The 14,941-nt window shown below is 58.4% G+C and overlaps 3 protein-coding genes and 2 non-coding genes across 5 annotated transcripts; 1 reads left to right on the top strand and 4 right to left on the bottom strand.

Annotated features, from left to right (window-relative positions):
• Positions 1–17: 17 nt before the first annotated feature.
• LOC130610679 (zinc finger protein RFP-like) lies at positions 18–3,994 on the bottom strand. The gene is made up of 7 exons (XM_057430751.1): positions 3,554–3,994; positions 2,749–2,841; positions 1,890–2,120; positions 1,722–1,744; positions 1,350–1,465; positions 980–1,009; positions 18–631 (listed from the first exon to the last, which is right to left on the bottom strand). Exons 1-7 carry the CDS (start codon positions 3,986–3,988, stop codon positions 36–38), a joined length of 1,524 nt encoding a protein of 507 aa, XP_057286734.1. The 5' UTR covers positions 3,989–3,994; the 3' UTR covers positions 18–35.
• A 581-nt stretch (positions 3,995–4,575) lies between these two features.
• TRNAK-CUU (transfer RNA lysine (anticodon CUU)) lies at positions 4,576–4,648 on the bottom strand. The gene has a single exon. It is a non-coding gene; the product is annotated as a tRNA-Lys (tRNA).
• A 172-nt stretch (positions 4,649–4,820) lies between these two features.
• On the bottom strand, positions 4,821–4,893 carry TRNAV-CAC (transfer RNA valine (anticodon CAC)). The gene has a single exon. It is a non-coding gene; the product is annotated as a tRNA-Val (tRNA).
• A 526-nt stretch (positions 4,894–5,419) lies between these two features.
• Positions 5,420–9,962, top strand: TRIM41 (tripartite motif containing 41). The gene is made up of 6 exons (XM_057430746.1): positions 5,420–6,241; positions 6,669–6,764; positions 7,081–7,311; positions 7,829–7,851; positions 8,176–8,303; positions 8,586–9,962. Exons 1-6 carry the CDS (start codon positions 5,432–5,434, stop codon positions 9,101–9,103), a joined length of 1,806 nt encoding a protein of 601 aa, XP_057286729.1. The 5' UTR covers positions 5,420–5,431; the 3' UTR covers positions 9,104–9,962.
• A 267-nt stretch (positions 9,963–10,229) lies between these two features.
• Positions 10,230–13,904, bottom strand: RACK1 (receptor for activated C kinase 1). The gene is made up of 9 exons (XM_057430756.1): positions 13,900–13,904; positions 13,620–13,736; positions 13,091–13,262; positions 12,031–12,178; positions 11,742–11,837; positions 11,534–11,644; positions 11,308–11,448; positions 10,984–11,094; positions 10,230–10,663 (listed from the first exon to the last, which is right to left on the bottom strand). Exons 2-9 carry the CDS (start codon positions 13,726–13,728, stop codon positions 10,598–10,600), a joined length of 954 nt encoding a protein of 317 aa, XP_057286739.1. The 5' UTR covers positions 13,729–13,736; positions 13,900–13,904; the 3' UTR covers positions 10,230–10,597.
• Between the last annotated feature and the right edge of the window lie 1,037 nt (positions 13,905–14,941).

Genomic DNA, 14,941 nt, shown 5'->3' with positions numbered 1-14,941 from the left:
ACCCTGCTCTTAGGATCTGATGCTTGACACCCACCTCAAGGACAGATCCGGAGCGGGAACCTGAACCCCACCCAGTCCAGAGGGGCCATGAGCTGCCCACTCAGGGGCTGCTCCTCAGAGGGCAGGGCTTGGCTGATGTCCTGCAGGCGAGCGCCCATCCCCATCTTGAACCAGGGCAGGAGCCTCTCCCCGTTGAAGGAGGCTCTGGTGTAAACCAGGAGGGGAGCCTCGTCGGCAGCACTGAAAAACGCCACCCGGCCCCCTTCATAGTCCAGGGACACCCGGATCCTGCTGGGGACGGGGCTCGGGCGCGCGCTGGCGCGGGGGGACGTGAGGGAGTGAAAAGCCTCCAGCGCCCAAACCCCCTCCTTGGGCGTGAGGCTCAGGGGTCCCTTCCTGGGGATGGATGCTCGGGCCACCCCCAGCGCCCAGACCCCCCCCTGCCCCACGTCCACGTCCCAGAAGTGCCTGCCCGAGGTGAAGCCCGGCTGCCCCAGCACGCAGGGCTCGTAGTTGAACCTCCATGGGGTGTCCTGCACGTCCTGCGCCTGGAGGTGGCCTCGGGCTTCCCTGAGGTCCTCGGAGATGTGGAGGTTGGGGTGAGCCGTGGAGGGGTCCAGGGTGACGTTGGCTGCAGGACAAGGGAGGGGACAGAGGTGGTTTTATCCCTCCCAGCTCTGGATGCTGCATGGGGGGCATGGGGAGGAGTGGGACCACCCTTGGGATGCTCCTGGGTGGAAGGAGAAGGGGGGGAGGACAAAGGATGGAGCACGGGGAGGGGATGGTGGGAGATGCATGGGGGGGGAAGGGGAAGCACAAGTGCTCTTCTTTCTTTGGCTCCCAGGGGGGTATTTGGCTTTACAAGGACCATATATCCTACCCCCTGGATACACCAGGATGCTGTCACCCTTCCTCTACTGCATTGTTATCCCATGGGAATCTCTCCCACAAGCCAAACCCACCTCTGCCATCGACTTACTTGGCTCTTGCAGTTTAAACATCAGGCTGTCTGCAGAGGAAAGAGATTTCACAGCATCAGGTATAGGGGTCAAAGTGGCTGCAGCTCCATCCTATAGGCTTGGGATGGGAGAAAAGCTAATGGGAGACTTAGGGGGGATACTGAGGGGTGAGGGTTGGGTGGTGCAAGGCTCTTGGGAGAGAAGGAGCCTCCTCTGCTGAGCTTGTTCTTCTCTTCTCCCCCCACTGCAGGACAGGCTCCCGATGTCCTCCTCCGGGTAAACCCCATCTGCATTCACTCACAGCAGCCACCAGGCAGGTTTTGCTTTAGCACAAACCCATTGTCCCCAAGCACCCAAAGCACCACCCCAGCTCCCAGCCCCACTCCGCACCTTGGCACCTCCTCAATGTGCCCCTCACCAGGACATTTCTCTGCACGAAGTCCTCGAGTCTCCTTTCCAGATGGGAGGAAATCTCTACCGGGGGCTTGAACTTCATCATCTCACAGCTGGAAAGAGCAAAGGCTACTGCTGAGATGTTCTGCTGCCATTAAACAATGCAGGAGAAGCCATGGGATGGGCTGAGGATCCTTATCCAGGAGCATATCAAGCCCCCCTTTGCCCTTTCCCTTCTCTTTGCAGTTGCCTTCCCCCAGGCCATCGCTGGAGGGATGTTTCTGAGCCCATTGTGCTACCACTGCACCAACGTGGTTTGAAACCCCGACCTCAGCGTTCCCTCAGCAGAGTGAGGAGGAGCCGCGTTACCTCTCCAAGAGTCTTCTGATGTCCTAAGGGTGGGAGGAGAGAGGAGACACAGGAAGAGGCACGGTGGGTGTTGTGTCTTCTGTGTGTTCTTATGGCCATGGGGTGACCCCCGCCCCTCCCCAGCAATGCCCCATAGGGATGAATGGGGTCTGAGGCTCCTGTCCCCACCTGCAGGAAGAGGCTCGGGGGCTGCTGGAACGTGCCCTCCATCTCCCACAGGAGGGTGTCGAGGTGGGACATCTCCTCCGAGACCTTGGCCGCCGCCTCCTCCTGCGCCCGGGCGATGGCGCGGTCCAGCTGCGCCAGCTCTGCCAGCAGGAGGCGCTCTTGCTCCCGCAGGAACCGCTGCAGCTGATGGAACTCCCCCGCCATCCTCCTCCCTTCGGTCCGGGTCCGGTCCTGCCCGGGGCGGAGCAGGGCTCAGAGGGGCAGAGACCCCCCCCCATGCACGGTGCGAGCTCCCTCTGATTCCCTCAGGGGTCATTCTCCCATCTCTCCGTTCCCATCAGTGTCACATCCCCGCCCCGTGGGGCTGCAACAACCCCAGGAGGAAGCACAGAAGCCCCCGGAGAAGCTCCAAAGGATGGGCAGGAGATGATGGAGCTGCAACAAGACCCCACCAGGCCCAAGGAGAGCAGATCAGGGCCTCAAGGCTGGTTTCGGGTACCATGTCCTCAGTGATGCTCAGTAAATGTGAGGGTGTGAAAGGCCTTGCTATGGATGTGGGACTATCCAGGAGGCTTTGCATGGAAGCAAAGCCAAGAGATGGGCTCTGCCAGAGGGGGATTTATAGGATATAGGGGAAACCCCTCCCAGCCATGTCTCTATACAAGCCAATGGGTTGTTTGCTCCCAGAGCAGCCCCGGTGTTATCAGCCCAGTGCAGCCGATGTGAAACCCCAGCAGATAAACTGGGGCTTGGCAGGAGCCCAGGGCAAAGGGCTCCATGCTCTACAGAGCAAATACGTGGGATCTGGCCCCAAAAGAGCAGGGGGACGCATGATGGTGCTCCCCATTGGGGCACCCACCAGGTACGAGCTCCACCTTCCTCCGGCTTTCCTGCTTTCCAGGTACTTTTCCCTCTCCTCCCTCCGAGCCTGCAGGCAGCTCAGGATTTCTTCCTGGGGACAAAGAAGAGATGCTCTTGGAGGGGCTTTTCCCACTGGAATCACTTTTGCCCTTGTCTCCCATGGGAGAGGCTTTGCCTGAACACTGGCTCCTCTGCACGAAGCAAAGCCAAGAGGAGGAGGAATGTCCATAAGTGACCACTGCAAGGAAAGAGCAAAACAGCATCAGCAGCACACAAGGCCTGTGAGAGCGAGATAAGTGCAGGAGGGGATTTCCTTCGGGAACACACAGCGAGGAGTTCCTCATGTTGACATGATGCTGGGCACTGCAGAGGGTTCTGGTGAGAAGAGGTTTGGAGCAGCAGCAAAACAAGGGGAGGAGACAGGAAAAAGTTATTTCTTTGTATTGAAACTAAAGAAATAGGGAATAAGGGGGTAAATACTTAAAATTGGCCTAAAAAATGGATGTAACCACGTTTATAAAGGGGATAAAATGAATCATCCTTTTTTTTTTTTACACGGTTTTGGGTATTTATCAGTGTCGGTCTTTCAGCTGAACCAAGCCAACAGCAGAGGATTTTCGAGAGGAAAAGGCTGGAAAAGGGACTTTCTGCTTTCTCCCTGTTGGAAAAGGTGAACGGATTCAAGTAGGGGGGTAACCTGCTGGGACCACTGCAAACTCCCAGTGTCCCTGCACTAAAACCCGACCGGGCAGCCCCCGGAACTCCCTTCCAGGCCTGGAGTCCTTGGATATGTGGGGCTTTACCTTGTACTTCTCCGCAGCTTCCTCGATGGGGACCACGCTGTGGCCGCGGTGGGCACGGGCCCGGTCGCACACTACGCAGATGGGCTGCAGGTCCTCGGTGCAGAAGAGCTTCAGAGCCTCCTGGTGCTGCCCGCAGAGCGTCTCCCATCCTCCTCCTCCTCCTCCGCCTGCCCCTGCCCTTCCTCCCAGGCTCATGCTGCGGGCGATGAGCGCGATGTTGGCCAGTTCGCGGCTGGGGCGGAGGCTGCGCTGCGGGGCCGGTTGCCGGCACTGGGGGCAGGAGAACGGCGCTTCCAGCCCTTCCCAGCAGCGGGAGATGCAGCCGCGGCAGAAGTTGTGTCCGCAGGGGATGGAGACCGGGTCCTGGAAGTAACCGAGGCAGATGGAGCAGGAGGTTTCGCTGCGCAGGGTGTCCGCGGGGCTCTGCGCGGCCATGGCGCTGCGATGGGACGCGCGGGGACGTTCCTCCTTCTGCTGTGGCTGTTTTCTGGGTGCCAGCGGAGAAATCAGCTCCTAACAGAGGGAATGATGTGGAGGGGAGGGATGCTGCTCCTCGCCTCCCATTGGCTTGGGTTCAGCTGGTTTGGAGCCAGATATGAGCTGACAGATAGCAGAGGGGAGGGCAGGGCTGCTCCAGCGGGGCGTAAATCCCATCGAACTCCCCGTGGGATAACCCCCTGCGCCAGGACCAGCCGTGGAGCAGCACTTTACACTGACACATCCATGCGTTGTCCCTCTTCCCTTCCTCCACGTGTGCTCAAGTCGCTGGTTTCATTGCAAATGAGGAATCAAAGCTTTGCTTTCCCCTTGGAAAGCTGCAGGAAGTGAATGAATGAATCCCTCAGCACCAAAAAATGCCAACCCCATGCGAGAAGTGCTTCAGACACCCCACGGTAACTGCTCAGAGGGTTAGGCACTAGGATTGGACCCAGCTTGAACGGCTTTTGGTTGGGATGCTCTCGGAGACCCCCGGAGTGTGTGCGGAAGCAAAAATAAGATCAATAGAAGCAAAAGGAACCACGCGCCCAACGTGGGGCTCGAACCCACGACCCTGAGATTAAGAGTCTCATGCTCTACCGACTGAGCTAGCCGGGCTGCCCCTGCGACGCCCCCCGGTCCCCGCCGGACTGGCAGCGACCGCGGCGGCACCTGAACCGGGACCCGGACCCGCGCGGCCCCGGGGAGCTCTTTCCCCGCTGCCCGCCGCGGGACGGGGCGTTTGAGGCGTTGAAGGTGAGAAAGGAAAAATAAAGAGGCAAAAACCGAGTGTTTCTGCCCGGTTTCGAACCGGGGACCTTTCGCGTGTGAGGCGAACGTGATAACCACTACACTACAGAAACGGGGTGGGACACCCGGTGCCTCCGCTGAGCTACGAGCGTGCGGCCGCTCCGGGAGTCCTGCCAGGGGGGATTCGGGGGTGGCGGAGCCCGGCGAAGGCGGGGGCAACAAAAAAAAATCTGGGGTGAGTTATAAAGGTTAAAGGTCTCCGTAAGCGGGACTCGAACCCTCAAGTATCCTCTTACAAGTCTGGCGCTCTACCCCCTGAGCCATGAGGGCTGGTAGGGCGAAAGCCACGCCCACCCTCAGGAGCAGTCCTCCAAGAGCACCGAGTTGTGCGGGTAGACAAACCCGCCGGCAGCCCCCGCGATAAGGGGGCCCTCAACGCGGAAGCGAGAGCCTCTTGCCATAGCAACACTTCCTGTCACGTGCCCATAGAGGACGGAAGACGGAAGCTCCGCGGCTGCTTCTGTCGGTTGTACCATAGAGAGGAGCGGCGGCGGCGGCGGGAGGAGGGACAGAGCGGCCCCGGCGGGGGCCAGAGCGGCGCTTCCGGCAGCGGTGAGCGGGAGGACTCGGTCCGGAGGCCGCGGTCTCGCTATGGCGGCCCCGGCAGCGGGCTCCGGGTCGCGGCTGGACCCGGTGGAGACGCTGCAGGAGGAGGCGATCTGCGCCATCTGCCTGGACTACTTCGTGGAGCCGGTGTCCATCGGGTGCGGGCACAACTTCTGCCGCCGCTGCATCGCGCAGCTCTGGGCCGGAGGGGACGCGGAGGCCCCGGCCCCGCAGGAGGAGGAGGAGGAGGAGCTGGAGGAGGAAGAGCTCGATGTGGAGCAGGAGGAGGAGGAGGAGGAGGAGGATGGCGCCGAGGAGGAAGAGGAAGAGGAGATGTGGAGCGAGGAGGAGGAGGAGGACCCCGAGCTATGGGGGGACCCCGCGGAGGAGGAGGAGGGGATGTGGGGCGGGGGGGCCCGGGGGGAGCTGTACTTCGGGGAGGAAGAGTACGACGAGGATGTGATGGAGGAGGACGTGGAGGAGGAGGAGGAAGAGGAGGAGGAGGAGGAAGAGCCGGCAACGACGCCCCTTGGGGCCGCTCAGCCCCAGCGGCTGCAGACCTTCACGTGCCCCCAGTGCAGGAAAACCTTCTTCCAGCGCAGCTTCAGGCCCAACCTGCAGCTGGCCAACATGGTGCAGATCATCCGGCAGCTGCACCCCCACCCGCAGCGCCTGCTGCCCCCCAGCCCCGCCGCTGCCCTGGGGGGCCCCCCCGACCGCTGCGAGCGGCACCAGGAGCCGCTGAAGCTGTTCTGTGAGGTGGACGAGGAAGCCATCTGCGTGGTGTGCAGGGAGTCCCGCAGCCACAAGCACCACAGCGTGGTGCCGCTCGAGGAGGTGGTACAGGATTATAAGGTGTGGAATGGGATCTGGGGCCCGGGGGGGCGGGGGGAATGGGGCTGTGCCGTGGGGTGGGTCTGGCCTGGCTGGTTGGGTCACTGGGAACAGGTTGGGTAGGGTTGGGATGGGGAGGATGGGAATGAAGGTGAAGCTGGATGGAGCCGTTCCAATAGGGAATACATGAGCTCAGCCAGTCCCGCATGGATGTGATGGAGTGGGGCTGGTTTGGGGTGAACGCAGCTCCTCGGCCTGCCTTAGTGCTGCACCTCCTGAAGGTGTCGCTTCCCTCATGGATGGGATGAGGATGCCCATGAGGAGCCCTCGGCTGATCCCATTGGAGTCACAGAACCTGGAGATCTTAGGGCGGTTGGAAGGGGAAGGATGGGGATGGGATGACGAAAGGCAGGGAATTCCTGTGCCTGAGGTGTGGGTTTTCCCTCAGAACAAGCTCCAGAGCCACCTGGAGCCACTGAAGAAGAAGCTGGAGCTGGTGCTGAAGCAAAAATCCAACGAAGAGGAGAAGATCACGGAGCTGAGGGTAAGATCCATGCGAGATCTGTGTCAGATCCATGTCCAGCTCCCATTTCTCAGCCTTCCACCTGCCAAGGAATAACCCACCCTTGGAGTCAGGAGGATGTGAAGTCGTGGGATTAGTGGAAAGCTCTTCCTCTCTTCCCCATGGATCTGAGCTCTTGGAGGCATTGCAGTCCCTTTGCTGCAGCCTTGGAGATCTCATGGGTTGTGGGAGCTGCTTCCCTATGGGATCAGAGCTCAGTGCCTGGGGTTTGACCCGCTGTGCTGTGCGACCTGGAGCACACCTCCGGTCTCTGAGCCTGCGCTTCCCTCCCCATTAGGACAAGATGAAGCTGGAGATCAAGGAGCTGGAGTCGGACTTCGAGCTGCTGCACCAGTTCCTGGTCGGGGAGCAGGTGCTGCTGCTGCACCAGCTGGAGGAGCGCTACGAGAGCCTCATGGGCCGGCAGAGCAGCAACGTGCGGCTGCTGCAGGAGCAGAGCGCGGCGCTGCGCCGCCTCTTGGCCGAGGCCGAGGACAAGAGCCGGCAGGATGGGCTGCAGCTGCTCCAGGTCTGCTTCCCTCGGGATCAAGGGAGCCGAGTCCCGATGGGACTTGTGCCAGGGAGCTGGGATAGGGTGTTCATAGGCTGGAGCAGCTCCCATAGGAGACGGGATGAGGACATGGGAGCTGGAGCAGAGAAGCTGATGGAGACCTCAGAGCGGCTTCAAGGGGGCTACAAGGGTGGGGAGAGGGACCTGCAGCTGGGATAGGACAAAGGGTGATGGAACTGGAACAGGGAAGTTCAGGTTGGAGATGAGGAAGCTCTTCCCTGTGAGGGTGGTGGGACACTGGAATGCCCAAGGAGGTTGGGAATGCTCCATCCCTGGCAGGTTGGATGGAGCCTTGGGTAACATGGTCTAGCGTGAGGTATCCTTGCCCATGGCAGGGGTTGGAACTGGATGATCTTAAGCTCCTTTCCAACCCAAACCATTCCATGATGGATGGGATTCTTCCCCTCTGGGTGCACTCTTTCCTGATGATCTTTGTCTTTCTCTTCATTTCCCACCTGGATTCCTCCTTTCCCAGGACATCAAAGGCACTTTCATCAGGTCAGTCACTTCCCATTGCTCTAAATGGCTTTTCTGGGGTGGGGTGAAAGGCCTTCATGGGGAGTTTGGAACCTGGGTGTCATATGGATGTTGGAGTGAATGTGGTGATGGGAGCTCCTAGAAGCAGGAAGATGGGATTTAGGGATGATGAGGGACATATAGGAGAGGGGAAAGGCTGGGAAAGGGATCTTAGAGTCCATAGGGATCATTTATCCCCTCCACTGGACAAGCAGCCACTTGTAGCCCAGATCTCTGCCCTCTCCTGGTGTGTGTTCCCTTCCCTGTTCCCAGTGCTCAATCCCGCTTTTCCTTCCCCTTCCCAAGATGTGAGAACATGAAATTCCAGGAGCCCGAGATGGTGCCTGTGGACGTGGGGAAGAAATACCGTAACTACTTCCTGCAGGACGTGGTGATGAGGAAGATGGAGAAAGTCTTCTACAAAGTCCCTCAAGGTGAGCGGGTTGGGAAACTCCCTGGATCCACAGGGATGGTGGGATTCCCTCTGCATGGCGTTGGGGTTCCTCTGGAAACAGAGCACCTCCTTTTCCCACCCTCTCCCTTCATCTCTTCCCATCTGCTGAATCCAATCCTGGAGTTGCGGTTTGAGGGTTAAAAGGAGGAAACGGGGTTAAAAGGAGGATTGAAGCGATTTAACCCCATCCCCAGGATTTGGGATTGGGATCCCGGATGGGGCTTTGGGCTCCCCTTAACCCCTTTCTCCCTGTGTCCCGCAGCGGAGGTGACGCTGGACCCGGACACGGCCCACCCGCGGCTCAGCCTGTCCCTGGACCGCCGCAGCGTGCGCTTGGGCGAGCGGCGCCAGGACCTTCCCGACAATCCCAAGCGCTTCGACTGGGAATTCTGCGTGCTGGGAGCACAGGGCTTCAGCGCCGGGCGCCACTACTGGGAAGTGGAAGTGGGAGGCAGGCGGGGCTGGGCGGTGGGAGCTGCCCGGGAGACGACGCGGCGCAAGGAGAAGCCGATGGGAGCGCAGCAGAAGAGGGAGATCTGGTGCGTGGGCACCAATGGGAAGCGTTTCCAGGCGCTGACGGCCACGGAGCAAACATTCCTGACGCCGGGAGAGCGGCCCCGGCGCTTCGTGGTCTACCTGGACTATGAGAGGGGTCAGCTCTGCTTCTACAATGCTGAGAACATGAGCCACATCCACACCTTCAACGCCTCCTTCCGCGAGCGCATCTTCCCCTTCTTCCGCATCCTGGCCAAGGGCACCCGCATCAAGATCTGTGCCTGATCCTGCGCTTTTCCTGCCCTTGGGATCTGGTGCTGCTTTTCCTGCCCCTTGGATCTCAGTTTAGGATCCAGCGCTGCTTTTCCTGCCCCTCAGATCCCAGTTTGGGATCCAATGCTTCTTTTCCTGCTCCTTGGATTCCATCTGGATCCTACTTTTGGATCTGGTGCTGCTTTTCCTGCCACTCAGATCTCATTTTGGGATCTGGCGCTGCTTTTCCTGCCCTTTGGATCCTGGTTTGGGATCTGGCATTGCACTTGTCTTGCACCCATTTCCTTTCCCCACCCGCTCCTCCCGGGATCCAAAGCCAGGTTTGGGTTGGAATTAGGGAAGGATCCACCTCAGAGGCAGTTTTCCTGCTGCCAGGAGCTCTTCTCTCCCATTCCCAACGGATGACATCCCGGTGGGATTCAGTGTCATGAAGCTCTTGGCTTCATTCTGAACCAACCTCCCATCATCATCTTCCCCAACTTCCATCGCTGGTTGCACTGAGGAGGCTGGATTCCTTTGGGATTCACTTCCAACCTCCCTCAGACTCGGGCTGGTGTCCACACTTGGAGTCCATCCCGCTTTTCCCTGCGGTATTCCCTGTTTTTGGGATCTCCATCCCATTCCCCAGCACTTATCCCACGTTCCTGCTCCTGTATTTATTTTTGCTCCCTTTTCCTCTCAATTTGTCTCGGCTGCTCCCGAGATTCCAGCTCAATCCAGAGACTCGGTTGTGTATTAATCCCTCTTTTTTGTTGGTGGGGTTTTGTTCCTGTTGGCATTCCAGAGCTACTTCCAACTATTTTTGGCTAAAATGGGAATTAAATTGAGATTTAGTTTTATGTCAAATAATAAAGATTAAGGTTGTAAATCTGTGCCTTGGCCTTGGTGACATCCCAATGGAAGCTTCCAGGATCCAATTCCCAACAAAACCGGCTTTAATTGTGCCCTGGAACTGGGGTCTTCCATGGATCCATCACTGGATCTCTCATTAATTCCAACTGGATTTGGTCAAGCCCAAAAGTGCTGCCTCACTGCCACCCACTGGATGTGGCAGCTGAATCCCTTCAGTTCTGGCTGGGAATGAGCAATTCAATCCCAGATCCATAGGGAATGGCTATATAGGCATGGACCCAGTGCCTATATTCCACCTTAAATCCTTCCCTTTATTAAGGAAAATCCCTGGTGGGGATGAGGAGACCACCAGTGCCTCCGGAATGAGCTAAATTCTGGGGTTCCTTGGGAATTGTGTGTGTGTTGCCAGGTTCTTCCAGAGTCTGGGAACGAACGAGAGCCCCCCATTAACTGGAAGGACACAGAATGTCCTCCCTCCATCACATAATTTCAGTGCTGTGGGACTGAATCCCCAGTGGCTTTGAGGCTGGGGACAATACTTTTGGGAATCTGGAGCTGGGAATATGGGGACTGGGCTCTGATCCAAGCAAGGAGCCAGAACTGGACACGAAGTGGTGATGAGCGCTAGTTTATTGGGATTCCCAAAGTGGGGCTTCAGCGTGTCCCGATGGTCACCTGCCATACTCGGACCAGGTTATCCGTGTATCCCGCAAAGAGAGTCTGCAGAGAGAGGGAAAACCGGGAAGAGGTGGATCAGATGGGAAGGTAGGACCTTGAGCATGAGCATTGAGGGCTGAGGACCCAAACCCCACAGGAGAGGGGAAATCTGGTGAGTGCCGGTAGTGGGATGGAGAATGAGGGAAAGGAAGGAAAAAATGGGAAGACTGGGAAGGAGCTGGGGAAGGAAGAATGAGGGAAGCTCCTGCTGGCAGAGATGACCCCAGGAGTGCAGCACAACTGTCCCCATGCTTGGAGGATCCCCCCCAATCCCCATTCCCAGGGCTGGGATGCAGGGACAGGGACAAGAGGACGGATTTTACCTGCCCATCTGCAGACCAGGCCAGGGATGTGCACTGGGGCGGCTCCGCTTTGCTGCTGGTGCTGATCACCTCCTGCTTCAGCTCATCCACGATGATTTTCCCTTCCAGATCCTGTGGGAAGAAGGGGAAGGAATGAAGGATCCTTGCCGGGAGCTCCTGATCTAGCTCCCGATCCAGCATGAGGGGTGCTCAGAAACAGCCTCTGGGTTTCCACATGGTTGCACTCAGATGGCATGAAGTGTTTCATCACAGCTCGGCCTGGCGGAGGCTGGGGAAGAGGTGGGTTCCCAATGGAATTCCATCGGGATGGGGACAGGGACATACCCAGATCTTGATGCTGGGCCCGGTGGCTGCGCAGAGCCAGTAGCGGTTGGGGCTGAAGCAGAGAGCATTGATGATGTCCCCTCCATCCAGCGTGTAGAGGTGTTTGCCCTCGTTGAGGTCCCACAGCATGGCCTGCCCATCCTGTGGGATACAGGGAAGGACTGGGAAGCACTGGGATGAGCCAGGTCTGGGGGAGGGATCCTGGGATATGGAGCTTTGCATGTACCTTTCCCCCCGAGGCACAGAGGGAGCCATCAGGGGACACTGTCACCGTGTTCAGATATCCTGTGTGCCCGATGTGGTTGGTCTTCAACTTGCAGTTGGCCAAATTCCACACCTGGATGAGGGGAAAAGGGGATGAACGCTGCTCCTGCACCCCCAAATTCTGGGAACGTGGAAGAATTCCAGCCTGGGCTTGCTAGATCCCAACTCACCTTGACCAGCTTGTCCCAGCCGCAGGACACGATGATGGGGTTGCTGCTGTTGGGGGAGAAGCGAACGCAGGACACCCATTCCGAGTGGCTCTCATCCTGGGAAACAGTAATGGGATTGGGATCATGGTGAGGAGACAGGGATGAGTCCTCCCCATGCCATTCAGAGGGTGTTGCAGGATCAGACCCGTGCTCCATGGCTTTTCCTTCATCCCTCAGACCCCTCCTAATCCCCAACCATAAGTGATGGGAAGGGACCTAAAGCTTTTCCTTATGGAATGTGGGAGCTCACCTGCACCGTGTACTTGCAGACCCCCAGAGTATTCCAGAGTTTGATGGTCTTATCCCTGGAGCCCGACACAATCTGGCGGTTGTCGGAGGAGAAGGCAACGCTCAGGACATCCTTAGTGTGACCCACGAAGCGACGGGTGGTGGTGCCACTGCAGGAGACACAGGGAATAGCAGGAAAACCATGGATAAATCCCATTAAAAAGGTGAGGAAATGCAAGTATTTGGGAGGAAAAACACCCCCTGGAGTGGTCTACAGTAGGGAAGGAGCGAAGAAGCATGGGAAGCATCAGGATGAGTTCAGCCCACATGGAATGCTGGTACTGGTGATGCTAACCCTCTCCTCCTGCACCCCCAATGGAGCCAAAAGGGGCTCGAGCCCCCACAAAGCCTCTCTCCCATCATAATTGCAGGACGTGTCCTCAGATCCCAAAGGATCAGAGATGAGTCAGGCGTAATCATCAGGAGAGGAGCTGAGAAGAGCCACGAGCGCTGGGATTCATGTGATCATGGAACGGTTTGGGTTGGAAAGGGCTTTAAGATCATCCAGCTCCCACCCCTGCCATGGGCAGGGACACCTCACACTGGACCATATCATCCCCGAGTCCATCCAGCCTGGCCTTGAACACTGCCAGGGATGGAGCATTCCCAGCTTCTCCATTCCACCCACTCCAGTGTCCCACCACCCTCACAGGGAAGAGCTTCTTTATCTTCAACCTGAACTTCCCTGTTCCAGTTCCATCACCCCTTGTCCTACCTCTGCTGCAGGTCCCTCTCCCCATCCTTGTAGCCCCCTTGAAGCTGCTCCGAGGTCTCCAACAGCTTCTCTCCTCCCGCCCGAATGTCATCAACCTGTCTCTATATGGAGCTGCTCCAGCTGCTGCTCAACCCTGCTCCAGCAGCTCCATGATGCTGAGCACACTGGATGCAGGATCCAAGTGGACCACAGCAGAGGGGCAGGATACCCTCCTTTGGATGCAACCAATGCCTTGCTTGAACTTCACCTCCCAACCCCAGCACCCAAACACAATGGGGGGGGACCCGCAGCCCCCCCCGGGGCTCACGTGGTGAGGTCCCAGAGGCGCAAGGTGCCGTCCCAGGAGCCCGAGAGGGCGAACTGCCCGTCGGAGGAGATGACCACGTCGCTGACAAAGTGCGAGTGCCCACGCAGGGCACGCTGTGGGATCCCGTAGTTGGTCTCGTCCCGCGTCAGCTTCCACATGATGATGGTTTTGTCTGGGATAACAGGAACAAGGAGGGGGGAAGTGGGATCAGCCCCAAAGCAACGGGCGGGTGACCCCAATGGAGGTGCCCAAGGGAAGGGGGTGAGATCACTGCTGCTCTGTCCCCACCACCAGGTCCTGCCTCTAATGCACAGCCTATGGGGGAGCTCCAACCCTGGGGGCTGCGGTGGGATGTGGGGCACAGGAGAGGCTCTGGGGGGCAACCAGGCCAATGGTCCCCTCTGACACCCTCACCCCGATGGTCTCGTCCCCTCCAATTGGTGTGTTCACCCCCCCGCATCGATGCTCTCGTCCGTGTACACACCCCCCCCCCGCTGGGTCCCTGCCGCCGCCGCGGCGCGGCCCTCACCGCGGGACGCGGACAGGATCATGTCGGGGAACTGCGGCGTGGTGGCGATCTGCGTCACCCAGCCGTTGTGGCCCTTCAGCGTGCCCCGCAGCGTCATCTGCTCCGTCATGGCGGCGGCTGCACCGGCGATGGCGGCGGCTGCGGCGGCTGCACCGGCGGATGGCGGCGGATCCCACCGAAGCCGCGGCCTGACGCGTCCGCCTGCCGCCGCGCACGGAGGGCGAGAGAAAGGGGAGACTTCCGGCGGAAGCGGAAGTAGGCGGTGGAGCTGTACGGCAACATGGCGGCGCCGTCATACCGCTCCCGCTTCCTCGCGCGCCGCCATGTTGCCGTACGGAAAGAGGAGGAGGAAGGCGGGATGGGGATGGGAGGATACAGAGAGGGCCCGGAGGGTGTGTGTGGCGCAGAGAGGGCCTTGGGGGGACATTAAAGATCATCCAGTTCCAACCTCCAGCTATGAATAGGGAGAATAACACCAAAATAAGCCGAAAACTGATGAGAAATGACCCCAAAGTGATGAGAAATGACCCCAAAGTGGTGAGAAATGACCCCAAAGTGATGAGAAATGACCCCAAAGTGGTGAGAAATGACCCCAAAGTGATGAGAAATGACTCAAAGTGATGAAAAATGACCCAATGGAGTAAAAAATTACTCCAAATGGTGAAAAATGATCCAAAGTGATGAAAAATGACCCCAAAGTGATGAGAAATGATCCAAAAAATGATGAGAAATGACCCCAAAGTGATGAGAAATGATCCAAAAAATGATGAGAAATGACCCCAAAGTGATGAGAAATGTCCCCAAAGTGCTATTTTTGGGTGATGAAAACCAGGAATTGATGTCTCCCACCTTTGGATAGGGCGGATTTCCCTTTGGATAGGGCAGATTCACGCACAAGCAGGAGCTCCTTTGGATCCCCGCAGACTGAGCTCCAGGTCCTGGCTCCAGAGCAGCTCCTGCATCCTCTAAAGCACCCATGGGAGATGCACCTCCTCTTTGTCCCCTCCCCAGAGGAGCCCATTCCTGTGATATCCATATTGGGATCCCCCCCCACCCTCGGCATTTAAAGCCGCTATAATTAGATGGGATCTGGCCCGGCTCAGTTGTCCTGCCCGGGACACGATTCCAGACACACGGCGTCTCCCAGTCCCGCTTCCTGGGACAAGCCACAGCCTCCACCACGGAGCCGGCCCCGGAGAGACCCACACTGGCATTGAAGGCCATCAGGTCCTGGTGAGCCTTATGCCCTTCCACAAGCTCCAGAGGGAGCATGGGATTGGGATATCCTGTTCCATGCGGCTCTTCCTGGGAGGGAGCAGGAG

The sequence above is a fragment of the Pezoporus wallicus genome, unplaced genomic scaffold, assembly GCF_028554395.1.
Source record: "Pezoporus wallicus isolate ANWC-B61680 ecotype Strahan unplaced genomic scaffold, APGP_CSIRO_Pwel_v1 contig_11611, whole genome shotgun sequence".
Classification (NCBI taxonomy): Eukaryota; Metazoa; Chordata; class Aves; order Psittaciformes; family Psittacidae; genus Pezoporus; species Pezoporus wallicus.
This window is presented reverse-complemented; position numbering and strand designations above follow the sequence as displayed.